The sequence below is a fragment of the Rhipicephalus microplus genome, unplaced genomic scaffold (genome assembly GCF_043290135.1).
Source record: "Rhipicephalus microplus isolate Deutch F79 unplaced genomic scaffold, USDA_Rmic scaffold_14, whole genome shotgun sequence".
Taxonomy (NCBI): domain Eukaryota; kingdom Metazoa; phylum Arthropoda; class Arachnida; order Ixodida; family Ixodidae; genus Rhipicephalus; species Rhipicephalus microplus.
The window spans coordinates 24527554-24554940 of record NW_027464587.1 but is presented as its reverse complement, the minus strand read 5'-3'; the positions used below and the strand labels follow the sequence as shown (position 1 = coordinate 24554940).

The following is a 27387-nucleotide window of genomic DNA, read 5'->3' as shown; positions in this document are numbered from 1 at the left end:
AAGCGTTTCTTAGGCCAACAACTTAGTTACTGCCACTTGGTTTACACTTGCGCGCTTTATTTTTAGGCTCGTGCTCTAGCCCTTTTGCGTGTTTCCCGGGTTGTTTCGATTGAGCGTTTCCTCTTGTTTTTTTTTTTAACATTGTATACACGTGTGGTCCGTGGCGTGGCTCTTTTATCTCGGCCCACTGTAGCTGCGCCGGGGTTTTATCATATGCAAAACAATGCCTCGACGCCTGGCTGCCGCTCATAAGCCGCTGCAAGTCGATCTCGGTGACAAAGGAATGGAACAAAAAATTCTTGGCGCGAAAAGAAGGCCGTGGAGAGTTGACTGCGCGGGGTTAATGGCGTCCGCTGCTGGTGTCTTTAGCGCGACTCATAATTCAGTCGCGCATCGCTGCTCTTTCTGGCAACCAAAAGCCGCGCCGTGAAACTTGTTTCGGCCCCATCTGCTGCTTCAGCAAAAGCGCCGGTCTGGCTTCTCTGAGCAGACGATACCGACGCGTCGTCTGCTTTTCCGGCATGTTTTATTCAAATTTACTCCCGGTCTCTTGACACTTCTTCTGCGCTGTATTTAATACCGCGCGGAGTTGATTTCAGTGGTCGTGTGTGCGCCTTCTCCGGTCCGCGATCAGTTCTCTTTGACGTGTTTTTGCTCGCTGGCGCGTGAGTTTTTGAAACGTGCATCTTTTAAAACATATCTCTATAGTCTCTCGGCGTTGACTTGTTCTTTGCGCCGCGATTCTGAGCGCTTGCGAAACGCGTGTAGCTGATCACATGTTTTCGTGCAGCAGTCTAGCCTTTGATTGATATGTGGGGTTTAACGTGCAGTCTAGCCTTTGCACTGGTACTACGGGATTTTCTTTTCATGGGTCGCAGTTATGCCATTACGCACACATTGCCACTGGAGCATTCTGAACTCTATCGCTACGTTAGGGGTGAAAGATACGTCCTGGCGCCGGCAGCCAACCGCGCTAGAAGTTGGCATGCAGAGAACAAAGTAAAAGCGAAATTTTTTTTTGCTGACCATACGCCGGAAGCCGCAGTCTCCGAACATCTCTGATAGTAGTGTTCTTGCTGACATGTGGTGGCCCTGTTTATTACGTTATTATTTTTTTACGTACAACGCATTCTTGTTGCGCGCTCGCTATTGTGCAACTGAGTGTGAACATACACACAAATACAAAAGAAATGTTCTTAGGGGAAAACGGCCACGATTAGACTGGACGAGCAAGACAGCATTGATTGATTGATTAGTGGGGTTTAACGTCCCAAAACCACCATATGATTATGAGAGACGCCGTAGTGGAGGGCTCCGGAAATTTTGACCACCTGGGGTTCTTTAACGTGCACCCAAATCTGAGCACGCTGGCCTACAACATTTCCGCCTCCATCGGAAACGCAGCCGCCGCAGCCGGGATTGGAACCCGCGACCTGCGTGTCAGCAGCCGAGTACCTTAGCCACTAGACCACCGCGGCGGGGCCGAGCAAGACAGCATCTAGGAGGGCATTTAGCAGCGCTCGCACACGCAAGGGTCTGTCGTTTCAACGATGCTCTTGAACGTCGTGATGATTGGAATAGCTGTAACATTAGAGCGAATATAAGGTAATAATCACATAGTTTATGCAGACGATATTACGGTTTGGACCACGAAAAACACCAGTCAGGGTGAGATGGAGAATGGACGTCAAGTAGTTGTGGAGGCAGTCGGGATTCATCTGGGGGCACCTGATTGGAGTGCTCGCTGGGTAAATCCGAAGTGCTACACTACCACCTCAAGAGACTAGGTATACATTGCAGAGGCCTAGCAGGATTACACGAAAGAAGAATCAGGATAACCACTAAAAATGGCACGCATATACCCTTGGTTGAGAAGAGCGGAGTCCTGGGTTTCTGAGTCGAAGCCAGGGGAAGAAATACGGAAGCCGTGATGTGCCTGGGTAACAAAGTCATGGCGGCCGTTATGCTAATACAGGGAGTATTCTACAAAAGAAGGGGCATCAAAGAAAGAATCGTTGTACGGCTAGGGTAGTCCCTCGCAATCAGCCACATCGCGTCTATACGTCGCGGCGTTCGTCCATTGGAACAAGGCCGAGAAATACAAGGTGTCGACGCGCTGATTAGAAAAGCGTACAGAGCTGCGCTTAGTCTACCGGAATACACAAAGAACGAAAGGCTGCTACAACTCGGAGTACATAACACGCTGGACGACATTGCTGGAGCACAGAAAATAGCGCAACTCGAATGATTGCCTGGAACCATGGCGGATAGAGACATTATGGAAAAGTTCTACATTAATTACCATGGAATGAAAGGTCCCAAGACGCAGAGTCACCGGTACAGACAGTCCGCAATAATTACGAAAAACATGCTGAAGAATATGCACCCCGTACACAACGTCGAGAGACGAAAGTGCCACCCGAAAGGGATCCTGAAGTGCGGTAGGGGGTGCTTTTTGTAGACGCCGCACGGTATCGCAGAAATATATGGACATAAGTAATAGGGTTGTGAGCGGCTTCATAGACACGAAATGTAAGACCGTGACAGCGGGCCCCGTAAGGACCAGATGGTCGGAGGGAGTGGGAGAGATGGCCATTGCGCTGGCCTTAAGGGGTGGCTGAGAACAAGACAGACTAATAATGAGTGACTTCAAGACGGTTATTAGGAATTTCACTGGGGGATTGCAGTGCACACGCGATGCGGACGATGGAGGTGGTGCCAGTGGCGAATATGCGATACAAGACGACCGAGAAAAAAAGGTCACGTACCACATTATACTGGTACACTATAAGCAACGACGAGTAGAATGTCGCGTGGTTGCACCCAAGGGCGAGTGACGTTGCCGCGCATTGCGTAAGACTCGCCAGACTGGAAGGCGCCGATTGCTTCATCGGGCTCGTGGGCAGTTCCTTGCGCATTGCGTAAGACAGAGCGGCGCCGCCGCGTGATGACGTCGTTGAGTTTATCGTGTCAGGCGGGCTCGATCGATGGCTTTGACACAGATTGCCTTTGAAGAGGCATTGACGTTCGGTGTGGACTCCCAGGCGTAAAAGCCCACGCATAAAGTATTGTATTTTTCACGAACGCTGATCCTTTCCGTGCATGGTACGTGTATGCTGGACTGTTCATGCCAAGACGCGACTCCGTCAAACAGGGAAGTAGAGCAAAACGCCAGCTTCCGCGTCACATTGGGCCCGGGCACGACAAACATTCATGGAGACTTACGCCTAAGGTCGAGACTTGGACGGAAGCCCGGATGGTCGGCCAAAGAAATGAATACAAGTAGAACGTAGACAGACCAGCGAATTTCACCTGTAATACTAATAACACGGCGAGATGCGAATAACGTGATGCAAGGCTCCATGGGGTCATGTGTCGCCGCTAAATAATAAATTTGATGCACACCGAAGTGACTGAACGGTTGCTCAACTTCCTTTTTATGATGGGTGACGTCATCATATTGATGTCTTGATGAGTAACGTCGTCAAGTAGAGGGCAAGATGGAAGTTTGAAGCGTCGAAAAATCCTCTGTACAGGGCTGTTGCAGCAGGGGCCGACATTATCTCAAGCGGACTTGTCATTTTTTTTTCAAGGCTGCTACCTTGAAGAGGACAAGTATGTTCGTCGAAACTTGTAAGCCCGAAGGAGGACACAGCTGCCTTAACCGAATGTTGCAAATGGCAAGTTCTCTTTTCATCCATGTATTTATTTCATCACACTGCAGGGGGCCCGAAGTTGCGCCGGCCAAGACCAGAAACTAGGGCCGAAAGTATACCGTCAAATCGCATCTACATCATTATTATTACAATTGAGTTAACGCTCCTTATTTCTTCTAGAGTTCATTATGAGCTGGTTTTCATTGAGGTTGTTTCAAACGAAAAAAAAAACGGGTCGTACAAGTTTGTTCGTTTAGGTTATAAGATAATCTTGGCTAATTGGTGGTGGATACTGATTCGTCAGTGCTCGTCATGTCGCTTCCGAGGCTACAGAGGGTGTGTTTGGCGACCATGTTTCACTCCGGGCGCTCTGCTACTCCGTGTAATAAACGCGGCGTGGGAACGCTGGTATTCTTTCCTTTTTCCAACCTTGCGTACGTTTCACTCTCGTAGCGTACATACACTCTCAGCTGCTGAGAGCGCAGCAGGCATGCTTTGCCTAATGAATCGGTGGCTATACAGTTCGCTTGCATCTTCACTTCTCATCGCTTCTGCACACTGGTGCACGAGCGGCATGCCAATAGTTGTTTCCGTCCGCGTATGTATCGCTTTACCGGTGCAGCGCCGTGCTTTTGTATTCTGCGTGTGCGTGTGCCGTGGGAAACGGGCCTTTCGTGAATCCTAATTGGTCTCAATGCCATGTCTGTCGATGTGTACGCGTTTTGAAGGAAATCGTGCATAACAAACTGTGCGTGACTTCCATTCGAAAGCAATCAAAGCTGACGCCCCTCTGTCCAGGTGGCGCGCACGCAATGCCTGGCGTCATATTTAAATTTTTGTCGCCCGTGTAACGTGATAAATCAGTGCAGGCAGTAGTGGGCCGTGCTTCATTTGTAATGCGCTCCAAGTGTGTGCGTTGTTCTCAGATACCAATACATTCCGCAGCAAAGAAAAACCGGCGGCGCCTTCGTCCGCTCCCCTTTTGTGCCGTGCGTCGTCTGCTAAAGCTGAGCCTCAAAAAGAAAACAAAAAGTAGGCGGTGCAATTGAGACCGCGTCGTTGAGAAAAAGAATCTATCTTTCGAAAGCGATACGGAATTTCCGAAATGCCTTCCAGTCTAGGTTGCGGTGCGGCCGTGATTAATGACGCGAGCCTCAGTTCCTCGTGGGAAGAGAGCGAGAGAGAAAAAAAATTAAGTACATGGCTGAGTCGCGGCGCTGCTTTTATCCCGAGTTAAGTATTTTAGACAGGAATGCTGTGTTGGACTCCCTGCGATCTATTTCGCCTAGTGTGTTTTTACGCTTACCGGCAGTAAAACAGGAACTGTGAAAGCGCTTTTTTAGAAATAATCAAATTCGTCAGCACAGCCCGGTGTGCGCACGAGTGAACAATAAAATAGAAAATAAAGAAAGGAAAGAAAACGGATGCGCCCCGCACTAACGCAGTAGTTGCTCTTTTTTACCGACATGCGTGCATCTTGTTTCTGTGCTGAGCGTGCCTGTGGAAGTCTCTTATTCCTCTGAGAGTTCGCTCCTTTCTCTGTTACCAGTCGAGTGACAACACAAAGAGGCGTGAAGAGAGAGTGTTATGCATCTTAAAGGAGTTCCGCGCTCCGCTAGTTATAGGCGTTGTCGTCTCCGATTCCGGCTGCCTTGGGCTGTCCTCCCCCTGAGGTATGCATTCTTCGCCCTTGTTCCTCAGCATCACAGAACATGACTGGAAGGTCAGCGCCAGTGCTTCCAACCAATGTTATCGGGGCCGCCAACAAATAACAGAAGTGCTGGCATCCACATAATGCAGTTTTTCCCAGCCACAATGAGGATGTGTGCTTTATCGCTGAAGTAATTATAATAATTGCTTGGCTTTGACGTCCCAAAACTATACCATGAATATGAGAGGCGCCGTTGGGCAGGGCTCTCGAAATTTCCACCACCTAAGAGATTCTTTATTTTCCACCTAAAACTAAGCACACAGGCCACGAGCATTTCGTCCTCCATCAAAAATGCGGCCACCGCGGTCGGGATTCGATCCCGAGACTTGTGATTCAGTAGCCGAATGCTTTAGCCACTAGATCACCATAGCGGGGTTTTATCGCTGAAGTCGTTCGCGTAAAGGCACCGGCTAAAGGAGGAAAAAAAAATCACTTCGTTTTATTTTATTGTGACATGGGCTTGCCTTTAAGGCATACTATGTTTTTTGCGTGCATGTCTATTAAATGTGCGCCGTTAAGCCGGTGTTGTGTATAAGTGAAATGTTGTTTGTGAAATCTGTTGTCATTTATGCAGCGGTTGTAACTGGTTGTGGCGCTGTAGCGAAGGCCGGCTTGAAGGAGGTGACGGGAGCGTTCCGGCAGTAGCCCTTGACATGTCCATATAAGGTGGCATACATATGCTTGCATCGCTGGAGTGGGACAATACGGACACGTATCACCAACTTGTAAATGCGACCAGTTACATAATAATATAAAGGATGGTGTAAAGACCACCCCTGCCCGAATCTTCCTAAGCACAACTTCCTTCGCTCTAATAAGGTGAGGGGAGAGAGAGCAGACAAATGCTCAACGTCGTGCTCCTGCCGGATAACATTTTTACGGCTATGGAATGTGTTTAGGGGCTGAGGTTGAAGGCGAATAACTGGAAGGTCTATGCCTGATGGGCAGTGTGCCTGCTGGTCAGCAGCAATGCGGTGTAGGTTCGCAGCATGGCCTTGAATTCAATGTATTCTTACGCAAATAGCTGTATTGTGGTTAATTTTAAGAATCGCCTCGGAGATTTTCATCGCCCTGTGAACTTTCTTGAGCTCTTTATTGGCTCCTTAGGAATCAGTGAATACGCCAATTCGCTTAATTGTAGGCAGCTTCTGAACACTGTTTTTCGGAGTTACATGGGTTGATACCTCGGTGACACTGAAAAGCACTCTAACTATAACATGAGAATAGGTATGTTTGTTCTGCTTACGGGAACCTAGAGCTGCATCATTTTTTTAGTGGAAGTTACTCAAGTAGATAAGATCATAAACAATTCGCGACACCAAGCATTCTCCTTGCAATTTCATGAGTCAATTTACGAAAAACGCTAAAAAATGACAATACACGAAGAACGGCAGAAGAAACAACAGGGAAACGCAAGACTAGTGAAATAAGACTACGAAAAGAACATCGCAAGTTCCACGAAAAACGAAACGTCGAGGGGAGAGGCAGAACCGTTTCGCGGGCGTGTCTTTTTCACGCTATCACTTGTTTGCGTCGCCATTTATTTCTCCTGGACATCCGGTGAAGATCAGCAAACGGATGGCACGCCGATCCTTCCTATCTGTGGGCGCCATCTTGGGAGGACTTAATACAGAGAGTCCACGCACTGCGGCTTTCTTCGTTTCGGCACCGTCGGTGTCTTTTCCCCTGGTGGTGGGGAAGACGGCCGGGTTTCATTGCTGCATAAATGGCGGCGGTCACGCGACGCGCCGAAGCAGAGGGCGTGCACCGAGCGCTTAAGTCGAAGCTTCGAGCGTATACGACAATGACGACACGGACCTCGGCGCTCGAGGGCGGTGCTCGACGTCATTAACCAGGGAAGTCAAACGGGAGCAGCCGCCTACGCCGCTCATTTTTGTTGTCCCCCCAGGAGGAAGTTATGGTCGCGTGTGCTTGGGTGCTTCGGTGGGGCTGCGTTATACTATAGATAGGTTTTCGCACGGGACATTTCGTAGCCTTTCTCGCCTCGTTTCTCGTGTCCTCTTTCTTTTTTTTTCGTTTTGACAAGGAGAGAGCATACGTGGAAGGAACATTCTATTCTATTTCTTTCGTTATTTGGACGCTGACCAAGCGGAGATGCGTAATAGCCCGTCAGAAACGTTATTTTGCGTGTTACTCAGCCGATCCTCTAGAGGTCGCTTTGAAAGCTGAGCAGAAACTATGGCGCTCGTCTTCACTACCTAATGGCAACAACGCTGAATAGGGTAGACAGAAAGAAAATTTTTGTGTTCTCCCTTCGAGCAAAACCCTACTTGATGTGTTTGTAAAAAGAAGGGTGGGTGCTGGAGCCGACGTACTTCGACAAGTGAACTTTGGGTTCTCAACGCGGTCTAGTCGGCCTGTCGGAACTCCGGCTCCAGCAGCGATTCTGTTTGCGAATATCCCATCACAAGCTTCCGTATTCTCTTTCTTTTTTATCTGTTTGAGTAATTTTTATGAAAACGCTGGTATTTGTATAAATAACCATAGTGGGAAATCGCCTTTGTAAGAAGTCGTACGTTTTGGAGTTGTAGGATGCAGTGCAAGCACACGTATTTGTGAACTACGTGAACTTCAGTATTATCTACCTTGTGTGTATTATACCAGCTACGAAACAAATCATTCTGTATCTGCTGCTGAAAGAGTGGCCACAGGTGCCTGAAAAAAGCTTCCTGAAAGCAGCTTTTTTCTGTGGCCTCCCACTTTTTATTGTAAGATGTTTTTGATTATAGCGAAATTTAATGCTGAATGATTGATTAATTGAGTGAACGCTAATTTGCCGTTGTCAATCAGTTGCTTCCGATATCATGAAAATGTATGATGAACCGAAATTGCATCTAGCTTTTGTTATTGCAATTCTTTACCTTCACGACTTAAGTGCACGAGTGCCGAGCCGTTGTTTTATTAGTGTTGTCTCCGTTCAAGCTTGTTCGTACGACCATTTCTGTAAGGCTTCGCCCGCCATACTTATTCATTGGGCACTCATCTCGACAGGCTAGTCGAGGTGACCACCATCAGCTGGGGTAACATGCCAAGGGATGGCCGTATAGCACGTTCGATCACGTTGAGAAAAAATAAAAGGCCATTGTTGCACTGACAGTGCTTATTTGCGTCGCACTTGTCATCTGATGTAAACTATGTTTTTTTCAAATAGCGCGCTAGGCGCTGTCGCCATACTGAAGTGCTTGTGGAGACGTCACCTCGCGCATAGAGTTTTCTAAATCTAACTAGAGGAAAGACTTGGGCTGCGATCGTTCAGCGACCATGGGAATGATGGGTATAGTGCACAGATTCGCCTAGTCTTCGCACTTGTGGCTTCGTCTATTGCTGTGTTTTCCTTTTGTTATAACGAAAGAACAAACTGTCTTAAACTTCGTGGCTTAATTTGAAATCCTGAGTCTAAAAGGTGAAGAGGCAGGTGAAGTGCGTCGAAGAGCCTCCGGCATGAATTATACATACCACCGTAGATAATACGAAAGACCATAATAATACTGAGTGAAGTACATGCTAGCAGCTAGCCATCAATCTGCTCTTACCAAAACGCTTGTCATAGTTTTCCTTTCGAAGTCAGATGGCTCCCTGCGCATATTAGGTGTTTCAAGGTGCTCGAAATCCTCACAAAATCTGGAAAATGCGACATTTGCTTGCTGTCCTGCCAATTGATTTTTTTTTTGTAATGACAGACATCTAAAAAATTGGCTACAGACATACTCCGGGACATTAGTTGAGAATGCTAAATTAATTAGCTTTAATAATTACTCAATTTAGGTAGTTATATCAAATGACAGATCTCAATTTATTCATGCGAAGAGCCCATCGCACCTTTAAATAGATAGTACAAACGGCTTCTAGCAGTTATTGTGGCACGATGAAATTTAACCTAATTCAATGATGACAGCCGTTTAATATGTTGAATTTTATAAATTTCTACTTATTACTAAAGGCCGCTTTTTTTGAAATCGCAAAGCTGGCATGGCGTCTTTGCATTAATAACTTCAATTCAACCTAAGACTAAAACTAATGTTTCAACAAGTTTACAACATCATAAAAATAGATACTTCAAGGTATCTATCTTTTTTTTTACGGCAGACCAACCCGTCATAATCATTCCCATACTCTTGTATAATATTCTTTTAACACTAATTGCTTTAAATACTTATTTTTTATCCTCTAACAATTCAAGATTGGAACTCGCTGAAACTCACTTTAAGCACTGAATCATCCATGAACTTGTTTACAGCTGCGATTGAAAGTGAACTGCTTGCCTCGCAAATCGCACTAACGACATCACATCATAAATAAACCAAATAAACGATGAGTTAGTGTCTTATTGTTAATGCAAATGTTTTGTTCTTTATGATTGTTATATTTCAAGTTACAAGTTTTTCGCTTAGTTTATTGTTTATGAAAGTATCTCAATAAGTTGTTCAATAAAAATGCCTACTTGTTGTCCCTACCCCATACTATGCATGCATTATCTTTTCGCGGTCATATTTAACTATAACCTAGATCATGATTTTGCTATTACTAAAATTGTTTGACTGCGTATTCTTCAATGGCAATGTATATTCTATGATTTGCATGTCATTTTGTACTGTCGGCTTTTTTCGTGTTCTATCATTATGAATCTGTGTAAACAAATATTTGTTTTCATATGCCTTCCCTGCTATATTCTCTAATGAGATTGGCAGTATTGTTAAATAAATAAATAAGTAAATAATAAATAAATAAATAAATAAATAAGTACATTATTCCACTTGACATAACTGGGTGGCTTCACTTTTTTAAAAAGACAATTTACTTAATTTTCTTCACAACAGTCCGAAATGATGTCTAACGATTTTTGTCATAACTGAATGTAGGAACAGCGCCACCTAGGAGTAGTTACTTCGTAACTACGTTAGCGAAAAAACAAGGACAGAAAACAGCGCTTACTTTAAACAACCACTCAAAAAAAAAAACAGTTCTAAGGCAGGGAGTAAATTTCGCATTTTCCTGATTTGTAGAGCATTTTGGGGGCATTTTCTAAAACGCCGAAGTGATTCTTACACTCCGTGAATCACGACACTCTTCCCTGGCAAAACAATGAGCGGGGCAGTCAAGAGGGACGGTGCTTAGACAAGTAAATAAGGCGCCAGAGAATGCGGCCCAGTTAAGCTGAGATTGAGGGCGCTGCTTTCTCTCTTTTAGTTCCCGTCGGCATGGAAGAAGTAGGGCCCACCACTGGGCGAGCTAATCAAAGCCCCGCAACAACACAGCCAACAAACGCGGCCAAGAAGACAATGGCGTCCTCCGAGCGCCGTTAGGGCGTCCGGTCTTTAGACGTTTGCGCGAAAGCCGCCGAGTAGCGCTCGTGATGCTGTTTCTCTGCGGCCGTTTGCGTGTCGTTTGTTTCTCGGCGAGTCTTGTTCAATATCTGTCTCCTTTCTTCGAAGAGGCAGAAGTAGCGGACCTTGGCGGGGAACCATGGATGGTTTGGCGCGTGAGAAATTACGCTCGCTTCCTCGCGAAATCCAAATGGTTCCGAGAGTCGGGCCACCAGGTTTAGCCTTCTTTTCGCTTCCCTTCTGGCGGTCGTCCGAGTTCTCGCCTATGCTGTGCGCTTTCTCCATGACAACCTCTGCTGCCAAACTTGGCTCAGTTTCACTCCCCCCCCCCTTCTTTCCTTTAGCATTTTTTCGGGAGCCTTGGAACCTGGCGCACGTTTTGGCTAAGTTTAAGGTTCACTCGCTTCACTGCCCCCATTTGCCATTCCCGTCGCGGGAAGCCTTCCCCGCCATTAAGAGTGTTGCTGAGGCCCTCGCACTAGTGACCGTCTTGATAGACGACGCACCCTGTCCTGGGTAGAAGCCGCACACTTAGCCTGGCTTTTTGGAGATCATGCAGTAACGGTCGCCACGTTTTGACTGTCAGTTCATTCCAAGTTCTTTATTATTATTATTATTATTATTATTATTATTATTATTATTATTATTATTATTATTATTATTATTATTATTATACCAGCCTCAACAAATTTTTTTTCAGGCGCTCTTATACTCGGACTCAAAATTATCAAAATGTCGCCCACTCAGGTTGAGGGTTCGATCTGAGTCTGAGTCGACTCATGATTGAGTTTGCCCACCTGTGACTGTGAGATCTGTCGGCAGAAATTTGGCAGCACATGTTGGGTTATGCTTGATGTGCGGCGAAAAACTCGCAGCGTGGTCATAGTCCTGTCATTCTCCCATGTGTTCGTTCTTTTTAGCGCTGATATGACAAGATTCCATGGAGTCTCACCCAACGAGAACTTCATACTATTTTTTATGTTTGCTTTACGGGACGACACTTGTACCTTTATTGTGCGACTGCTAGGCAAAAAATATCGGCAAACTTTGTTCTGTTCAATTCAGGGTAACGGGTCGTTTGTGTCAGAAATGTTTGGAACTATTCTAAATATACTCAGTACCAGACGAAATGTATTTAGTGGAAAATTATTGTTGCATATTGCTTTTATCTGTTTGGCGGTATATAAATTAGGTTATGATGCTTAACTTCCCAGACAGCGCTCAAGGATGTGAAGGATGCTCGTATGAAAGGCCTTGATCACATGCTGCAAATGTTTTTAAGGCGAAAACCTCAAATCGACATCAAACGCGAAATCTGACCATCGGCGGTGGAGTGTGACTGGTGCGAAAATATCACCAGATGACGTCGTCATATGACATCTCGCGATGGTGATGTCAGCACACCAATCGCTAAAATTTGTAATGTTACGTCATCTCACGGCATCGTGTATTGGTCAGATGGTGGTCCGATCACGGAGACAATGCGAAACCAGGCGAGCAGCAGGAAGTTTTGGAAGCATCGGTCGAGTGGCTTTCTGTCGTCTTCCAGTCGTCCGAAATGAATGTGCTTTGCTTCCTTCGCAGAACCACAGTCCTGGTACCGTATTTACTCATCTGCAGCCTAGAGTTTCCTAAAATTACCTACAGGTTGCATTGGCGCTCCGATCATTGAGCGACCATGGTACTTATGAGTATAAAGGAGTCTTCGTATGTTTGTGGGTGGCGAAGCGCACTTGTGGCTTCGTTTATTGCTGCGTCTTGCTGTAAGTTTAAGAAAAAAACAAAGTGTTTTGAACTTCGTGACCCGATTTGAAATGGTAAGCCTAAAAGGTGAAGATGGTGAAACATAACTGCCGGACATTTCCCGATTGTTCTTTCGTGGCAAAGCAGCTTCAAGACAAGCGAAGCGAAAAGGAACGTAAACTACATAGACCACCCATAATTTCCATGCTCGCTGAAGCGCCATACATCACAGCTCCAATAGACACTATAGCGCCAAAGTTCCCTCTGGTGTTTATATAGAAAACTACGGCATGTTTTCCAAACAGTCCCGTAAATCATGTGGCTGCTGTCTCTAATTCATTTCGTTAATCGTATTCACCGAAAAGATTTAAAAGGGAGGTAATTATGCATACTCCGTCAGCTACCCACTTTAATTGCGCAACGTTCAAGTATAGCTGGCCCATTTTACGTGCCAGCGCTCTGTATGTGTACTTCTTCGTCTGCAGTCTCTCGTTTTTCGCGATGTTTGCTTTTTCACTTTGTCGTACCAACACGCCCAAGCAACCACTTTAGCTACTTTTTTTCATTGCAACGTTGAAGTAGCTGGCCCATTTAACGTGCCACCTCCTCCTCTTTGCGGCGGAAGCATCGTGAGGCAGTGACGTCGCAGCTGCTGCAGTCTCAGTGGCTCGGGAACGGCGTCGCTCATAAGGATATCAGCGTTTTCGGACGTAAAACTTTAGACGTCATTGTTATTAGCGGCAGATATATACGACGACAGTCCACTTTAGCAGTCGTAATATGCAACTTTGGGCAGAAATGTGAGCGTAAAACGCATGAACATGAATTTTCTTCCAAAGGAAGTAGGCTGGGAAATGCGTATTTGGCCGACAAACGTATTATGAAGAATCGTATCAACGAGGCCCTGCTGTGTACTAACGCCTGGCACTCGCTTCGCTGCTTCTAACTCTCGCGCACAGTGTAAGATTTTAGGTGGGGACACTTCTCGGCTTTCTTACGGGACGCGATCGACCTGATGAAGCAACAGAGACGCGCGTCCGTCGAACCGCGCTGCCGACAGCTCACCTATCGGCAAGCCAGCGCAACTTAAAAATAGGGGAAAAAAATTCACGAACTGTTGTTGTAGCAACCGGTCAGGCTGGCGGCAACACCTGCGTTCCGAAAGCGTCGCGTTTTTCACTCGCAAAAAATGTAGTCTTTCTGCCGCTTCAGTCGCTATAGCGTGCCATTGGCGCTATTGGGCGCGGTCAGTAATAAGGGACGTTTCATCATTCCCGTTTGCGAAATGAACATGTCATGTGGTGTATAGCCATAAATGAAATCAGCCAAAAGAAGACGTCCACACAGTGAGTGAATATGGAAAGAAAGTGCTTCGTTAGGGGTCGCCGGTCAGGTTACACCAGGTGCCAAGAAAACGTAATATTATCCAATGTTCCTTCTGATCCCGAACGCCTAAAAAAATGTGCTTTCCTGGAAAGACAAAGCATGCAGTCTGCGGCAAACGTTTCACACATAAAAAAAAAGATGATTCGCTGTGAATGTGAATGAATAAATTTTGCTGCACGACCACTTCTTTAAAATCCGAAGCATTTCTTAGCAAACTTCGGCGCCTTTGAGCGTATCTATCTATCTATCTATCTATCTATCTATCTATCTATCTATCTATCTATCTATCTATCTATCTATCTATCTATCTATCTATCTATCTATCTATCTATCTATCTATCTATCTATCTATCTATCTATCTATCTATCTATCTATCTATCTATCTATCTATCTATCTATCTATCTATCTATCTATCTATCTATCTATCTATCTATCTATCTATCTATCTATCTATCTATCTATCTATCTAGCCGCCTACGACTTTTAGCTCTCCTGGCCGTTTCCATAACGGTATCGATACCAAATTTGGTATGCCATGACATGACTATATGAAGAACATATTTGATTATTCATAACATGAAAATCATGACATGTATGTCTTGAATGTCATGATTTACATTCGGACGGCTCGTTACGCCGTCCGATGTGGTGCGTCGGATGCATATTCCGAACGGTATTTATGTAATGCACGTCAACAAATCGGTCAAGGTATCTGAGTGGTTGCTTCTATTTTTACGAGCAGTCACGTGGTCTTATTCAAGTTCTGCTTGGCCCGTAATCAAGAGCATGTGCGTCCACCCACGCCGTTCACGCGCTTCGCAGATCTAGCTTACCGGTACAAGCGTCTCACCTACCACCAGCGAGTGCACGAAAATTAGCGCATTTAAATAAAGAACCGCTTGATACAGAATTTGGGAAAGCATGTCAGTTATGTGCATATCTGATACGCTGCAAGCAGTATTAGGTTCACAGGAGGTGCGAGAACCACTTCAAATATTGGCGTGCGTTTTATAGAGAGGCATGCAAATCGTGCTCTCTACGTGACTCAAGAACCCGTCATGCTTGCAGACAACACTAATCCAATTCTCACTCTTTGTCACGAACAACGCCCCTGTGCCATTTAATTCAAATTTCCCCCGAAGGACCGGTTGTTAAAGCAACGCTTCTTTCTGTCTTCAAGTGTCGTCTACTCGCCGACAGGCACGCTGCTGGCAGTGATCCGACGGACGTGCGTCGCTGTTACTTTGTCTGGTCGATCGCCTCACCCCACTTAAAGTGCTTGTATCTTACACCGTGCTCTCGCGTCCGTACTGCACTGTCGTGTTGAGTCGCGTCCACTGCGAGACAAGTGGACGGAAGGTACTTCCACACCGTCGCCGGCAAGCTCGACTCGTTACCTTATTTGTCCGCTACTCGGAGCTCTCACGCTGTTTGCGGAGGAAGGATGCGTCCTACTCAGTGCCACCACGAATGACACTAACACACAAACAAAAATTATAATGCAATGGAAGTGAGACCAAGCCGAAACCGAAGTAGATCTGGCGATGAGAGACGAGCGAACGACGATGAGCCGCCTCTTCCGGCGTGGTGCGGCTTCTGGGTTGCCCTAATCCAGAGAGCTTCCTGCTCTGCCGCGCCACTCATTGGCAACGGTTTCGCTGACGCTATCGAAGTGTGCTGGATGACTCGTCGAACGCCGTCTGGGGCCTCACCCTCCCCCTCTTTTTTTTCATTGCCAAGCACTTCTTGGCGAACTTCGGCGACTTAGAGCGTATCTATCTATCTATCTATCTATCCGCCTTCGACATTTAGCTCTCCTGGCCGTTTCGATAATGGCATCGATACCAAACTTGGTATGGCATAACATGACTGCATGAAGAAGATATTTGACTAGTCATAACATGAAAATCATGATATCTGTCAAGAATGTCATGATTTACATATCGAGGTCCTGCAGCTCTCGGGGTGGTTTCGTTTACATGACATCTTGAAAAACTGGTATGGTATGGCATGATTGCAAGGCGAACACAAGCGACAGACCCTCACATGAAAATCATGACGTGCGTGTCATGTAAGAACATGACTACATGCCACGCTCATGATGCGCTTGCGGCCATTTCGCTAGCGTCACACATACCAAATTAGGTATTACAATACGTGAATTGCTGACAAAGGTATGTAACTGGTGCATACATGATAATCATGAGATGCGTGTCATCTAACAACATGACTACATACCACGCTCATCATGCGCTCGCGGCTGTTTCGCTAGCTTCACATGTTCCAAACTCAATATTACGTGACGCGAACGGACGACATAGGTAAATGACACATTCAAACATGATAATCATGATATACGTGTCATGTAAGAACATGACTACATGTCACACTACTGATGAACTCGCGGCCGTTTCACTAGCTTCACATATGCCAAAATTTGTATTACGTTACGCCAGTGCATGACGAAGGTGTGTGACTGGTGCAAACATAATAATCATGAGATGCGTGTCATGTGAGAACATGACTACGTGCCACAGTCAAGGCGCCAATACATTTCGACGTGATGCGGTACGCGTGCTCGCCGGCGTTTATTTAGTCGCATCACGCCATATACTCGCAGGCGCGTGCTGCGCTGCGTTGCTTTGACGCATGCGCGTTTGAGAGCGTCCGGCGTCCCTCCGTCACGAAAAGAGGGAGACGCAGTGTTGTCTGGGTAACGCATCGGCGCGAAACGCAGTATGTCGCATTTCGCACCGGTTGCCGTCAGGTCACGCTGACGTACGCTGGTCGCGTTTGGCGTCAGACTACAGCGTGCTCGCGTTTTGCTAACGTAGCGTCACTGTGACCAGCGCGCGCGTGCGTCGACGCTACATTGGAGTATATTGGGCCCTTCATGATGCGCTCTCGGAAGTTGTGCTACCAACTTTTGGTGTTACGTGACGTCAATGAATGACGAAATATATGACTGGTGCAAACATGATAATCCTGACACCCGTGCTATGTATGAACATTAAAACAAACCACGCTCAAGGCGTGCTCGCAGCCCTTTCGATAGCTCTGCTTATACTAAATTTATTATCACGTGACGTGAATATACGACGAAGGTAAACGACACATTCAAACATGATAATCGTGACAGGGAAGTCATGCACGGCATTTTTTACCTCCACCTCGTAACATTGTGCTCATTTTAAAGTGACATATCAACATTTCTCATTCGTGCTTCGCATATCATTCATTTCCACTGTACGTGGGATCTGCCAATTTTTGTTTTACTTTCTTCTGTGACAGTTTATATCCTCCTAAAACATGGACTCGCTTATAGGCTTCCAGGTGGCGCTAAGCCTTCCGCCAAGTCGGATCCCCTAATGACTTTGGTGCAGCTCGTATATGGTCGTCGTCAGCATCAGTTTTGCCTCGCATTCGCAGAGCCTTCGGAGACGCACGTAATTAGCGAGTGATCCGCGAGATTGGGTGAATTGAGCTTGCGTCCGTGTTCTTCGCAATTCAAACTGAAATCAATCAGTAAATCACTCAGTCAATGGAACTACTTTATTTTTTCTAGCAGAAAAATTGAACATGCAACGCTTATTTGGACCCATCGATAGCCTAAAGAGGCTGGTCCAATAAAATGTGCATTCTATCTTGATACACATACATTCCCTCTTGATATACATGCATGCTTAATATCTTTTAACTGATAGCATGGATGCATACACGGATCAACTCTTTCCCTCGCAAGAGTTGAGTTGCGTTATTAGCCGGCGCCTGACGAGAGAGAACAGACCAAGGTGGCGGATGAAAAATGAAGTCGGTGAATGAAACGCTTGCGTATGCAGCCAAGTCAGGCTGGTCATTGTTGTTGACCGGAGCCGATGGTGGCGCAGCCGATTTGGGGCTTCCTCAATGATTGGATCCGCGCCGGGGAGTAAGATCCGCGGTAATCGAGCGCTGCATGCATCACGGCCGCGCCAGGGGATTTCGGCGTCGCTTTCAGGATGGTCGCCGGACGCGTTTTGTTATCTCCCCCGGACACCTGGCGTCCCTTTCTGGGCCCACCCGCTGGCGAGTTGCAGCTAATGCAGTCACCAATTCACTTACGTTGTGGAAATGTCGTGCCTAATATGGCAGCGCATATCGGGGGTGATCTCAATGGTGCGAAAAATTGGCAGATCCCACGCACAGTGGGAATCACTGATATGCGAAGCACGTATGAGAAAGGTTGATATGTCACTTTAATTCAGCACAACGTTACGAGGTGGAGGTAAATGACGAATTACATCATGATTACCATGCTTGAATTTGTCGTTTACCTTCGTCGTTCATTCACGTCTCGTGATACCAAAATTAGTATATGCGGAGCTAGCGAAACGGCCGCCAGCGCGCTATAAGCGTGGTATGTTGTCATGTTCTTATATGACACGCGTGTCAGGATTATCATTTTTGCACCATACAGTCATATATTTCATCATCCATTGACGTCACTTAACACCAATTTTTTCGCATACGTGGAGCTAGCAAAACGGCCGCGAGCTCATCATGAAGGGCCCAATATATCCCACTGTAGCGTTGATGCGTGCGCCCGCTGGGTACAGTGACGCTACGTTAGGAAAACGCGAGCCCTCTATAGTCTGACGCCAGGCGCGACCGGTGTGACCAGCGTCCGTCGGCGCGGCCCTACTGCCACCGGCGCAAATTTCGACATGCGGCATTTCGCACCGATGCATTGCCCACATAACACAGCGTCTCCCTCTTTCCGTGACGGAGGGACGGTGGACGCGCTGAAATGCCCAAGCGTCAAAGCAACGCAGTGCGGCGCCCGCCTGCGAGTATATAGCAGGACCGGTGACTGGCGTGACAGCGCCGGCGAGCACGTGCACCGCGTCACGTCGAATGTATTGGCGCCTTGACTGGGGCAAGTAGTCATGTTCCCACAAGACACGCATCTCATGATTATCATGTTTGCACCAGTAACATACCTTCGTCATCCATTGACATCACGTAATACCAAATTTCGTATATGCGAAGTTAGCGAAACGGCCATGAGCGCATCATGAGTGTGGCATGTAGTCATGTTGTTACATGTCACGCATGTCGTGATTATCATGTTTGAATGTGTCATTTATCTATGTCGTCCATTCGCGTAGCGTGATACCGAGTTTTGTACATGTGAAGCTAGCGAAACGGCCACGAGCGCTTGATGGTCGTGGCATGTAGTCATGTTGTTACTTGACACGCATCTCATGATTATTATGTTTGCACCAGTCACATACATTTGTCAACCATTCACGTACCGTAATACCAAATTTGGTGTATGTGACGCTAGCGAAACGGTGGCGAGCGCATCATGAGCGTGGCATGTATTCATGTTGTTGCTTGACACGCATGCCAAGATTTTCATGTTATGGTCGGTCGCTTGTGTTCGCCGTGCAATCATGTCATACCATACCAGTTTTGCAACATGCCATGTGAACGCAACCGCCACAAGAGCTGCAGGACCATGAAATGTAAATCATGAGATCCATGGCATACATGTCATGATTTTCATGTTATGACTAGTCAAATATGTTCTTCATACAGTCATGTTACGCCATATCAAGTTTGGTATTGATATCATTATCGAAACGACTAGGAGAGTTAAAAGTCGTAGGCCGCTAGATAGATAGATAGATAGATAGATAGATAGATAGATAGATAGATAGATAGATAGATAGATAGATAGATAGATAGATAGATAGATAGATAGATAGATAGATAGATAGATAGATAGATATACAGATGGATGGATAGATAGATAGATAGATAGATAGATAGATAGATAGATAGATAGATAGATAGATAGATAGATAGATAGATAGATAGATAGATAGATAGATAGATAGATAGATAGATAGATAGATACGCTGAAAGGCGCCGGAGTTCGCTAAGGAATGCTTCGCATTTAATAACTGTGTTTGGACGCATTCCTAGTAGTTTAATATATGAGTTATTTAAGAATTCCGCTGTTGCTGATTGAGCAGCTGTCTGGTTTCCCATAGAACACCGAAACACGCCAAGTTCATCGTCATGATGCCTGTAGGCGGTGTTATTGGTCAAGGTAATATAGACACTACGCACCCTAACAGCTCAGTTGATTTCTCCGGTTTTCATGCCACTCGGGGCAACAGGCCGTGTACCATGTTGCCCGAAGCTCTTTCGTCGTAAACGCCAGAAGTCTGTACAGAAGTGGTTCACCTCTTTATATTAGTCGCAAAAGAGCGAGCTACCTTATATGCACGTAAGGAACAATATCTTTTCATGGTTCGCATTAGTTGGCTTTAAAAACTGTCATGGCTGCTGTATCGAACTGCATTTAGCACTTCCGCAACTGCGCGAATCTTTTGTTAGTAGTGTGTGCGAAGTGGCAGTGCTCCGATAGGATAGTGAAGTCTAAGACTGTACTGTTTCTTTGTACTGCTTTTATGTACCGTTTTGCTGTTTTTTACCGAGGTGCCTCACGAAGAATGGGCTTAGTGAACTGACGATCTCTCCTTTTGCCCCCATCGTTTGCATTCTTGTGAAGAATGCCGAAATAGAATAAAATAAATAAAAAATAAAAATACAAGCTCAGTGGACACAGCTCGCGTTCCCTGTTTACCGATGCGCGCATTTCTTGAGAGCAAAGTCGTGTAAAGTAAGCAGGGAGCTCGGGAGATTTTTTAGCATATATGAACGCCCGTCTTGTGTCGTGATTCCATGCGCTTCCTTCATCTGGGCACGATTTGCGGTGAAGTTCTGTGTTTTATGTGTTATAGGTGTAGCCAAATGGACACTGCAGGAAGACGCTGGAGCGTTAAAAAGAAAAAAAAACTACAAATAAATAAGCAGCATTCAACTTCACAAATGGCGCCATTTTCTTATGGACGGAGCGAAAATGTTCACTTTATCCCCGTGTGTGATTATGACACGTACTCGTTTAATATACTTGCCAATATTATTGCTTTTGCGATTCTCGATACCCTGCAGATGTTGGCTGACAGGTCACAGACACGTGTTCATGATGAACAAGACGTTCAGTGTGATGACGTGACTGTGGCTATTGCACCACGTGTTTCTCCGTGCTGTCTCTTATATGCCGGAATGAATAGACCAGAGGTGAGCTTCACTCTAGAGGCGTCCCGACCGCCTTCTTGTGTCTGTTTAAGAATAAGGTGTGCTACACCAACGAGCCCGCATTACGTCAGCCATGTCGCGTGTGCCGTGGCGTAGGCGTATGGTATACAAGTGCCCTGTCTGTGTGTGCAGGTGGCGGCTCTCTCTACAAGACGGCGTACGCTTGCGAGGGCAGCCAGCTGGGCTTTGCCTGTCCCGAGGGTCAGCTCATATCGCTGATACGGGCAAACTACGGCCGCTTCTCCATCTCTATCTGCAACGAGCATGGGACGCTGGACTGGAGCGTCGACTGCAAGTCCAACCGCTCCTACAACGTTATCCGAGACAGGTGATGCCTTTCATTCGCTTGCATAATGTCGGCCGCATCCGGAGCCGTTCTTGTCTTTCACGTGACCAAAGTTTATAGACATATTCCATGTTTGTAAGCGGCGGTATTGGCGTCGTCGACATACAGAGACGCTTCTGGCTCATTCCCGACGCACTGTGTTCGGAGGCAGCTTTGCAGTTCTTGGGCCTGTTATCACGTGATTGTAGAAAGCGGTGGTGAGAATCGCCGACCTCCATTAAAAAGGCTGGACGACGCATCTCCTCTCTCCCAAGCGGGTGCTTGTCATGCCACCGCAAGGTTCCTTCGTTGTCCCGGAAGCTCGCCTCTTCTGGGCGTTTTAGGCGTGTAATTGAAATATTATCTGGTGTAATGTTGTTGTGATCGTATTTTTTCGTTTTTTTATATAATATGACATTCTCGCGGTCATCCCGCGCTACACGGAGAATAACAGACGCCGTAGCGACGCTGTCCAATTATGGCGGGAGCTGTAATATACAACTAGTGTATGCAACCAACCCTACAATTAGGCATCACTTGGAACATCGACTAACGCTACACGAAAAATGACAGACGGCGTAGCGACGCCGCCCAAATACAGTGCAGTGCTGTTACGTACAACGTTACAATTACTGACTAGTTAGGTGACAGAGAAAAAATTGTCACGGCATTGTTTTACAAAAAAACAAATGAGTGCAATAGTAGCCAGAAGCGCGAATGTTTGTCTTTTGCGAGTGATCCGGGAAAGAAAACAACGTTGGGATGACATCGTTTCGAAGACGAGTTTTCGGAACCGACAAGTCCAAACATGACTGAAAAATCGTCAGCGCAGCAGTTGCTTACTGGAGACGGCGTCCAGTTTTTCCTCTTTAAGTTAATGACCCACATCTCGTATATTTGAGGGCTCGAGCTTGGGAAAATAAATGCCAAAAAGCTAAACACCTTCAATACGCCTCGTTAAAAAATATGTGGTCAAATACCACAATTTCTTCGCAGAATGCGTAAAAAGGAATATAATTTTTGGGATACTTATGTATGAAATGTCTGCGCGATGACATTTCAGGTCGATTGGTACAGTTTACTGCGCTGCAGGCTGGCATGTTTCATTAAAAAAAGAAAAAAGCCCCAGCGCAGGCATCAGGCGACTGTTCATGGTTGTGGCTTCCGGGACACCAATGGCGTCTTCCTATGGCTTCAACCAGGCGCGCTCGAAGCACCACCCAGCTCCCCCTTGTAGAGATCGGTGGAAGGAAGTGGCCGCAGCCCGAGCACTGTGACGTCCCTACAAACGCCTCAGTGTGTCGCCTGCTCTTTAAAAACTGGCTCTATATCCTCGTGTTTCGCTGCAAATGTCATCAAAAGACGATAGTCTTCTGCCTGGAAGTGCCGAGTGATATATAGACGCCATCCGGGACTGTATTGTCGGCAAACAGAAGTAGTGTAGAATGAGAGCCACTGGTAGGTGGCAGCACCGTGTCGTCTTAGCGAACCGTTGGAAAGACCCGCTTTTGCGTTCATAGCGTCGCATTGTCAGCATATATACTGTAAGAAACCCTGCGGTCTTTCCAATTACGTATCAATGAGTTTTTCATTAAAAAGCACACTACCTATTACTTGCGTATTGGTGTTGCGCCTCATATGGGCGTAATATTTTCTTTCTGATCTGCAATGCTCGCAAGTATGAACGCAACCACCAGATCAAGATGGCTGGGCGTTGAGAAATGGCGTAAGCTATCGCTGGGTGGTCGAATCGTTTGACAGAAAGACAGATAAACAGGCAGATAGACCAAAGTTTCTGCTTCGAAGTATCCCAAGAAAGACCATTGTCTTTGATAAAAAAAAACGACTTTCTACAGCACGCCTACGACTACTATACCGCCAGCGAATGGCAGTTAGCGCGCAACTCCAACGTAATGAGGTCCCTTTTCTTCATGCCTTATTGACCTGGACAGGAATTTGCTGTTAGCTTTCGAGATGCAGATGACTGAACAAACATTCGTCATGGAGATATCATTCCGGCATAAATGGAACAAGCTTATGCGCGGCTCGAGGCCATTTGCCACGCGCTCGTGTGAGCCCTTTCAATGGAATGGCGACTGTATACAGTTTATCCCTTACGGCTGACATGCCAAATGAGTGGGACAAGTGCGTCAGTTGAAAACAGAATAAAACGCGAAAAGTTTCTAGCTGCTAAAGAATAGAGTGGCGCCGCCCTTGAGGCTGAATGCAATTTTGTTAGAGTTTTGGAGTAGTAAATGAAACTCTGGTAAATAGATATAGTTGTAGTCTCGAGGTATATACCAGATGCATCTTTCTGGTACTTACCTACGGAGCAGAAACCTGGAGGCTTACAAAGAGGGTTCAGCCTAAATCGAGGACGACGCAGCCAGCGATGAAAAGAAAATGATAGGTGTAACCTTAAGAAAGAAGAAAAGAGCAGTGTCGGTCAGGGAACAAACCCGGGTTAAGGATATCAAAGTGGCAATCAAGGAGAAGAAATTGATGTGGGCCGGGCACGTAGGCAGGATAACCGCTGGTCATTAAGGGTAACTAACTGGATTCCCAGAGAAGGCAAGAGGGTTAGGGGGAGACAGGAGGTTAGGTGGGCAGATGAGATTAAGAAGTTTGTGGGTATAAATTGGCAGCACAAGCACAGACCGAGTTAACTGGCGGAACATGGGGGAGGCCTTTGTCCTGCAGTGGACGTAGTCAGGCTGATGATGATGATGAACTTTCTCAAGGGCAGAAGTATCATAATGGTTTTCGTAATGTTCCTCACTATTAATCCACTGGGATCTTTTTTTTTTCTACAATTTCTTGTCTTGCTGGTTGTTTCAATATCATGTTTTTCCAGTTGTTATATACTGTTTCGTTTCGAAAAATCAAAGTTCGAAAAAGCAGGAACCGAACCTTCGACCTTTGGTTCGGTTCCTGCTCACGGCAAGTTATCTTTTCATCCTCTTTTCTTTCTTCACATTTACTATACACTTCGGTCAAATAATTTCCCCTATACTTACCTTAGCATGATTGTTTGTTAGCTGTCATTAATATGGTGTGAAAACACAAAAAAAACGAGGCTTTAAGCACAGACTTATTTCCTTTATTCATTAACGAGGGTCTCGTATTGGCAGACTTGGTGTCTTTAGGTTGTATACGAGGGACTGGCCATCTCTTTAGGTTGTATACGAGGTCAGCTACCATCTCGTAATAAGTTCACGTGCTACGTGATGCCAAACAGGCCCATAAGGAGTGTGCCACACTCGCCGCTATGGCTACTGGTGGTGCTGACTGACACTCCCACGTCTAAATTTACATATATACCCAATGAAGTGGCTGGGTGGATAGCCGCCATGATAGCTCGGTGTTATAGCATCGAACGCGTTATTGGAAGGTCGCAGGTTCGGTTTCTATTCACGGCAAGTTATCTTCTTTTCACCCACTTTTCTTTCTTCACATTTACTTTACAATGCGGTCTAAAAATTTCCCCTGTATTTTCCGTGGCATGATATCTTGTTAGATGTCATTATATATATATATATATATATATATATATATATATATATATATTATAAGGGCAAGTGGCGTTTCCATGTGGAAATCTCGCGCTAGCAAGCTACATATTTCACCTAAAGTGGAGTCTTAGTAACCGTGCGCTCCTTTCTCCGCTTTCCTTTGCGCCTTTATGTATACTGCGCACACATATATGAGATACGGTCCTTTATTATTCGATATAAGCGCTGACGATAATTTTCGAAGTAACGAAAGTGAGTTATATGATGTGCATTACGAATAATTTCCTTTGTTAAATTGCCGAAAAGGGCGAACGAGAGGTGTTACGGCGAGATGCTGTTGGATCAATCAATCATTCGAAAATATAATCAAAATAACTTCCATTTCTTTACATTGGAAAAAAGGCGCTAAGATTGAAAGCTAAGGGAGCATGACGGGAATTAGGCGCCGTTTTATAAACGATGGCATGGAATTTCAAAGACGTAAGGAATAAACGCGATGCTTAAAACATTTCGTGATCGTTTGTAAGCGATACCATCAGGAGGATCAGGCATGCACCGCTCCTGCGAATCTGCCCCTCGCTCGTTGTGGTACACTCCTCGAAACACGCCTGGCTCAAGACAGAAATAAATACACCTCTTCTTCATACTTCTTTCTTGTTTCTCTCCTACACATGCCTGGGCCGAGCAGCGGAGGGAGATAGAACTGCCCAAGTTCTGAGTCTGACGTATATCGTTATGGACCAAACAGCCAGCAATATCGCCTCTCAAATTGCTCCGATGCGTGACGTCGGGTCGATATTGGCCTATGCCGCTGTTATTTCTCGGCGGTCGCGCCACTCGGGTCTTTCATTTTATCCTGCCCACTCGGGCTGTGGTTATTTTGTGGCGCTGTTCATTTCACGAAATGGAGCATCGTGGCGAGCTCTTGGTCCGCGCCGTAAGGCGACTCGCTGAAAATCGATTTGGCGAATAGGATGTGTCTTCATTTATAGGAGACACTGCAAAAAGGAAGACGAAAAAAAAACAATTAGGAGAAATAGGGGATGGCACATTTAGAAAAAACAATGGGGTGACCAGGCATTGTCGAAAGAAGAATGTGAGCAAGGTAGGAATAATAATAAAACAAACGGCGGAGCTTGTGCTGAGTCACGCAAGGCTTTATACAGAGTGAAGCTGGTCGGACAATTTGGAAGCCTAATCTGATTGCTGCTAGGTGCGTCTAGGTCGTTGCTATAGACTTTAGCTTCGTGGTGCTAGGTTGCTTCTGCGTTAACTCCGGCAGAGAAGTTTGAGTCAAAGCACAGAGACGACATGGTTCTTCGAACTCCGGAGACGGAAATTTGCCCCGAAATCAAGCGTTCGCACCTCTCACGTCATCGTTGGCGTAGCCCTTTCGTTGCTTCGGTGCCTTCTCGCAGCCACAGTTGCCTTTCCCGCTCGTATTCTCTGGTTGTATGCGTTCGGGATCTTCGGCTCCCTGCCGTCCCTTCGCAACCATTCGTTTCTTTGTTGCCCAAAAGAACCTGGCTCATACTAAGAAAAGGGATTCGCCACACTGTATCTTATAAGAGCATTATCCACATGTAAGAGCTTCATTTTCACGTACTGCGAACTACGTAAGCTCTATAGTAAACGCCATCGAAGTTTCTGACGTCTTGTCGACTTGTGCGAGACCGTCTCACCAGTCGCGTTTCTTTTTCCAGGTATCTAAGGAGCGAGCCCGAGATACCCATAAAATTTTTTTAGGAAATTATTGGAGGCATCGCCTCCACTCGTGTGACACGCTCGGCACCATCCTTCTGTGAAAAAAGTCTCGGGAGTCGAACGCTATCGCTTCGTGTCCCTTTCCTTTTGCCTTTTCCAGGGAGGCCCCCTTTTGAAAAATCACCCGTGGTCGAGTGGGGGCGATGATCTTTCATCCTCGCCAGACAGATGATGGCTGTGTCGTGTCTTCATCGGAAGCTTTCGTAGCGGACGACGCTCACGCTCAAGGCCCATTCATTCCTTCTTCTGAAACGCGGTTACAGTTCAATATAACGAAATTAACTTACGAAACAGCTAGCGTAGGACCTGCTCTCGTTGGGCACCGAGTGAAATGATCTATCAATGATAAACATTCAGTTTGGCTGGGATGTCGCTAAGGCAGCTATAAAAAGAAAAAGCGAGATGTTTTTTTTTTTTTTCTCTGGGATCAGTGCGTGTATTTGGATGATAAATCGCTTGCTCCTTGGTTTCAAGCACATCGCAAAAACGTGCTGTCGAAAACCTTCGTAACATTCCCGGAGGAACTTCCCGCTGATTAGGAAGAAATTTCTGAAATCAACGCCTTCACGGGCGGACACGATAGCGTAGACAGGATTCACTGCATAGGCGGTTCTTTCGTAGGGAGGCCTCAACTGCTGCCAATCTGGAGAGGCTTCCGTCAGCCGCGACAACGGCACCACGGAGATAGCCGTCTCGGGCCCCTCCCATGCTGGAGTCCTGCTGACACGCGGCTTCGTTGGATCCATTTTTCAAGGAGGCCCGCACCTCCGGCCATCTCGGAAGACGCCCGC

General features: G+C 46.2%; 1 protein-coding gene across 6 annotated transcripts in view; it reads left to right on the top strand.

Annotated features, from left to right (window-relative positions):
- LOC119180745 (latrophilin Cirl) overlaps positions 1-27387 on the top strand; it is a 490851-nt gene that overhangs the window by 318043 nt on the left and 145421 nt on the right. For all 6 annotated transcript variants that reach the window (XM_075882931.1, XM_075882933.1, XM_037431878.2 and 3 more), the window contains one exon: positions 21128-21323. In XM_075882931.1, the coding sequence (XP_075739046.1) occupies positions 21128-21323 (196 nt within the window). The remainder of the gene's footprint in view (positions 1-21127; positions 21324-27387) is intronic.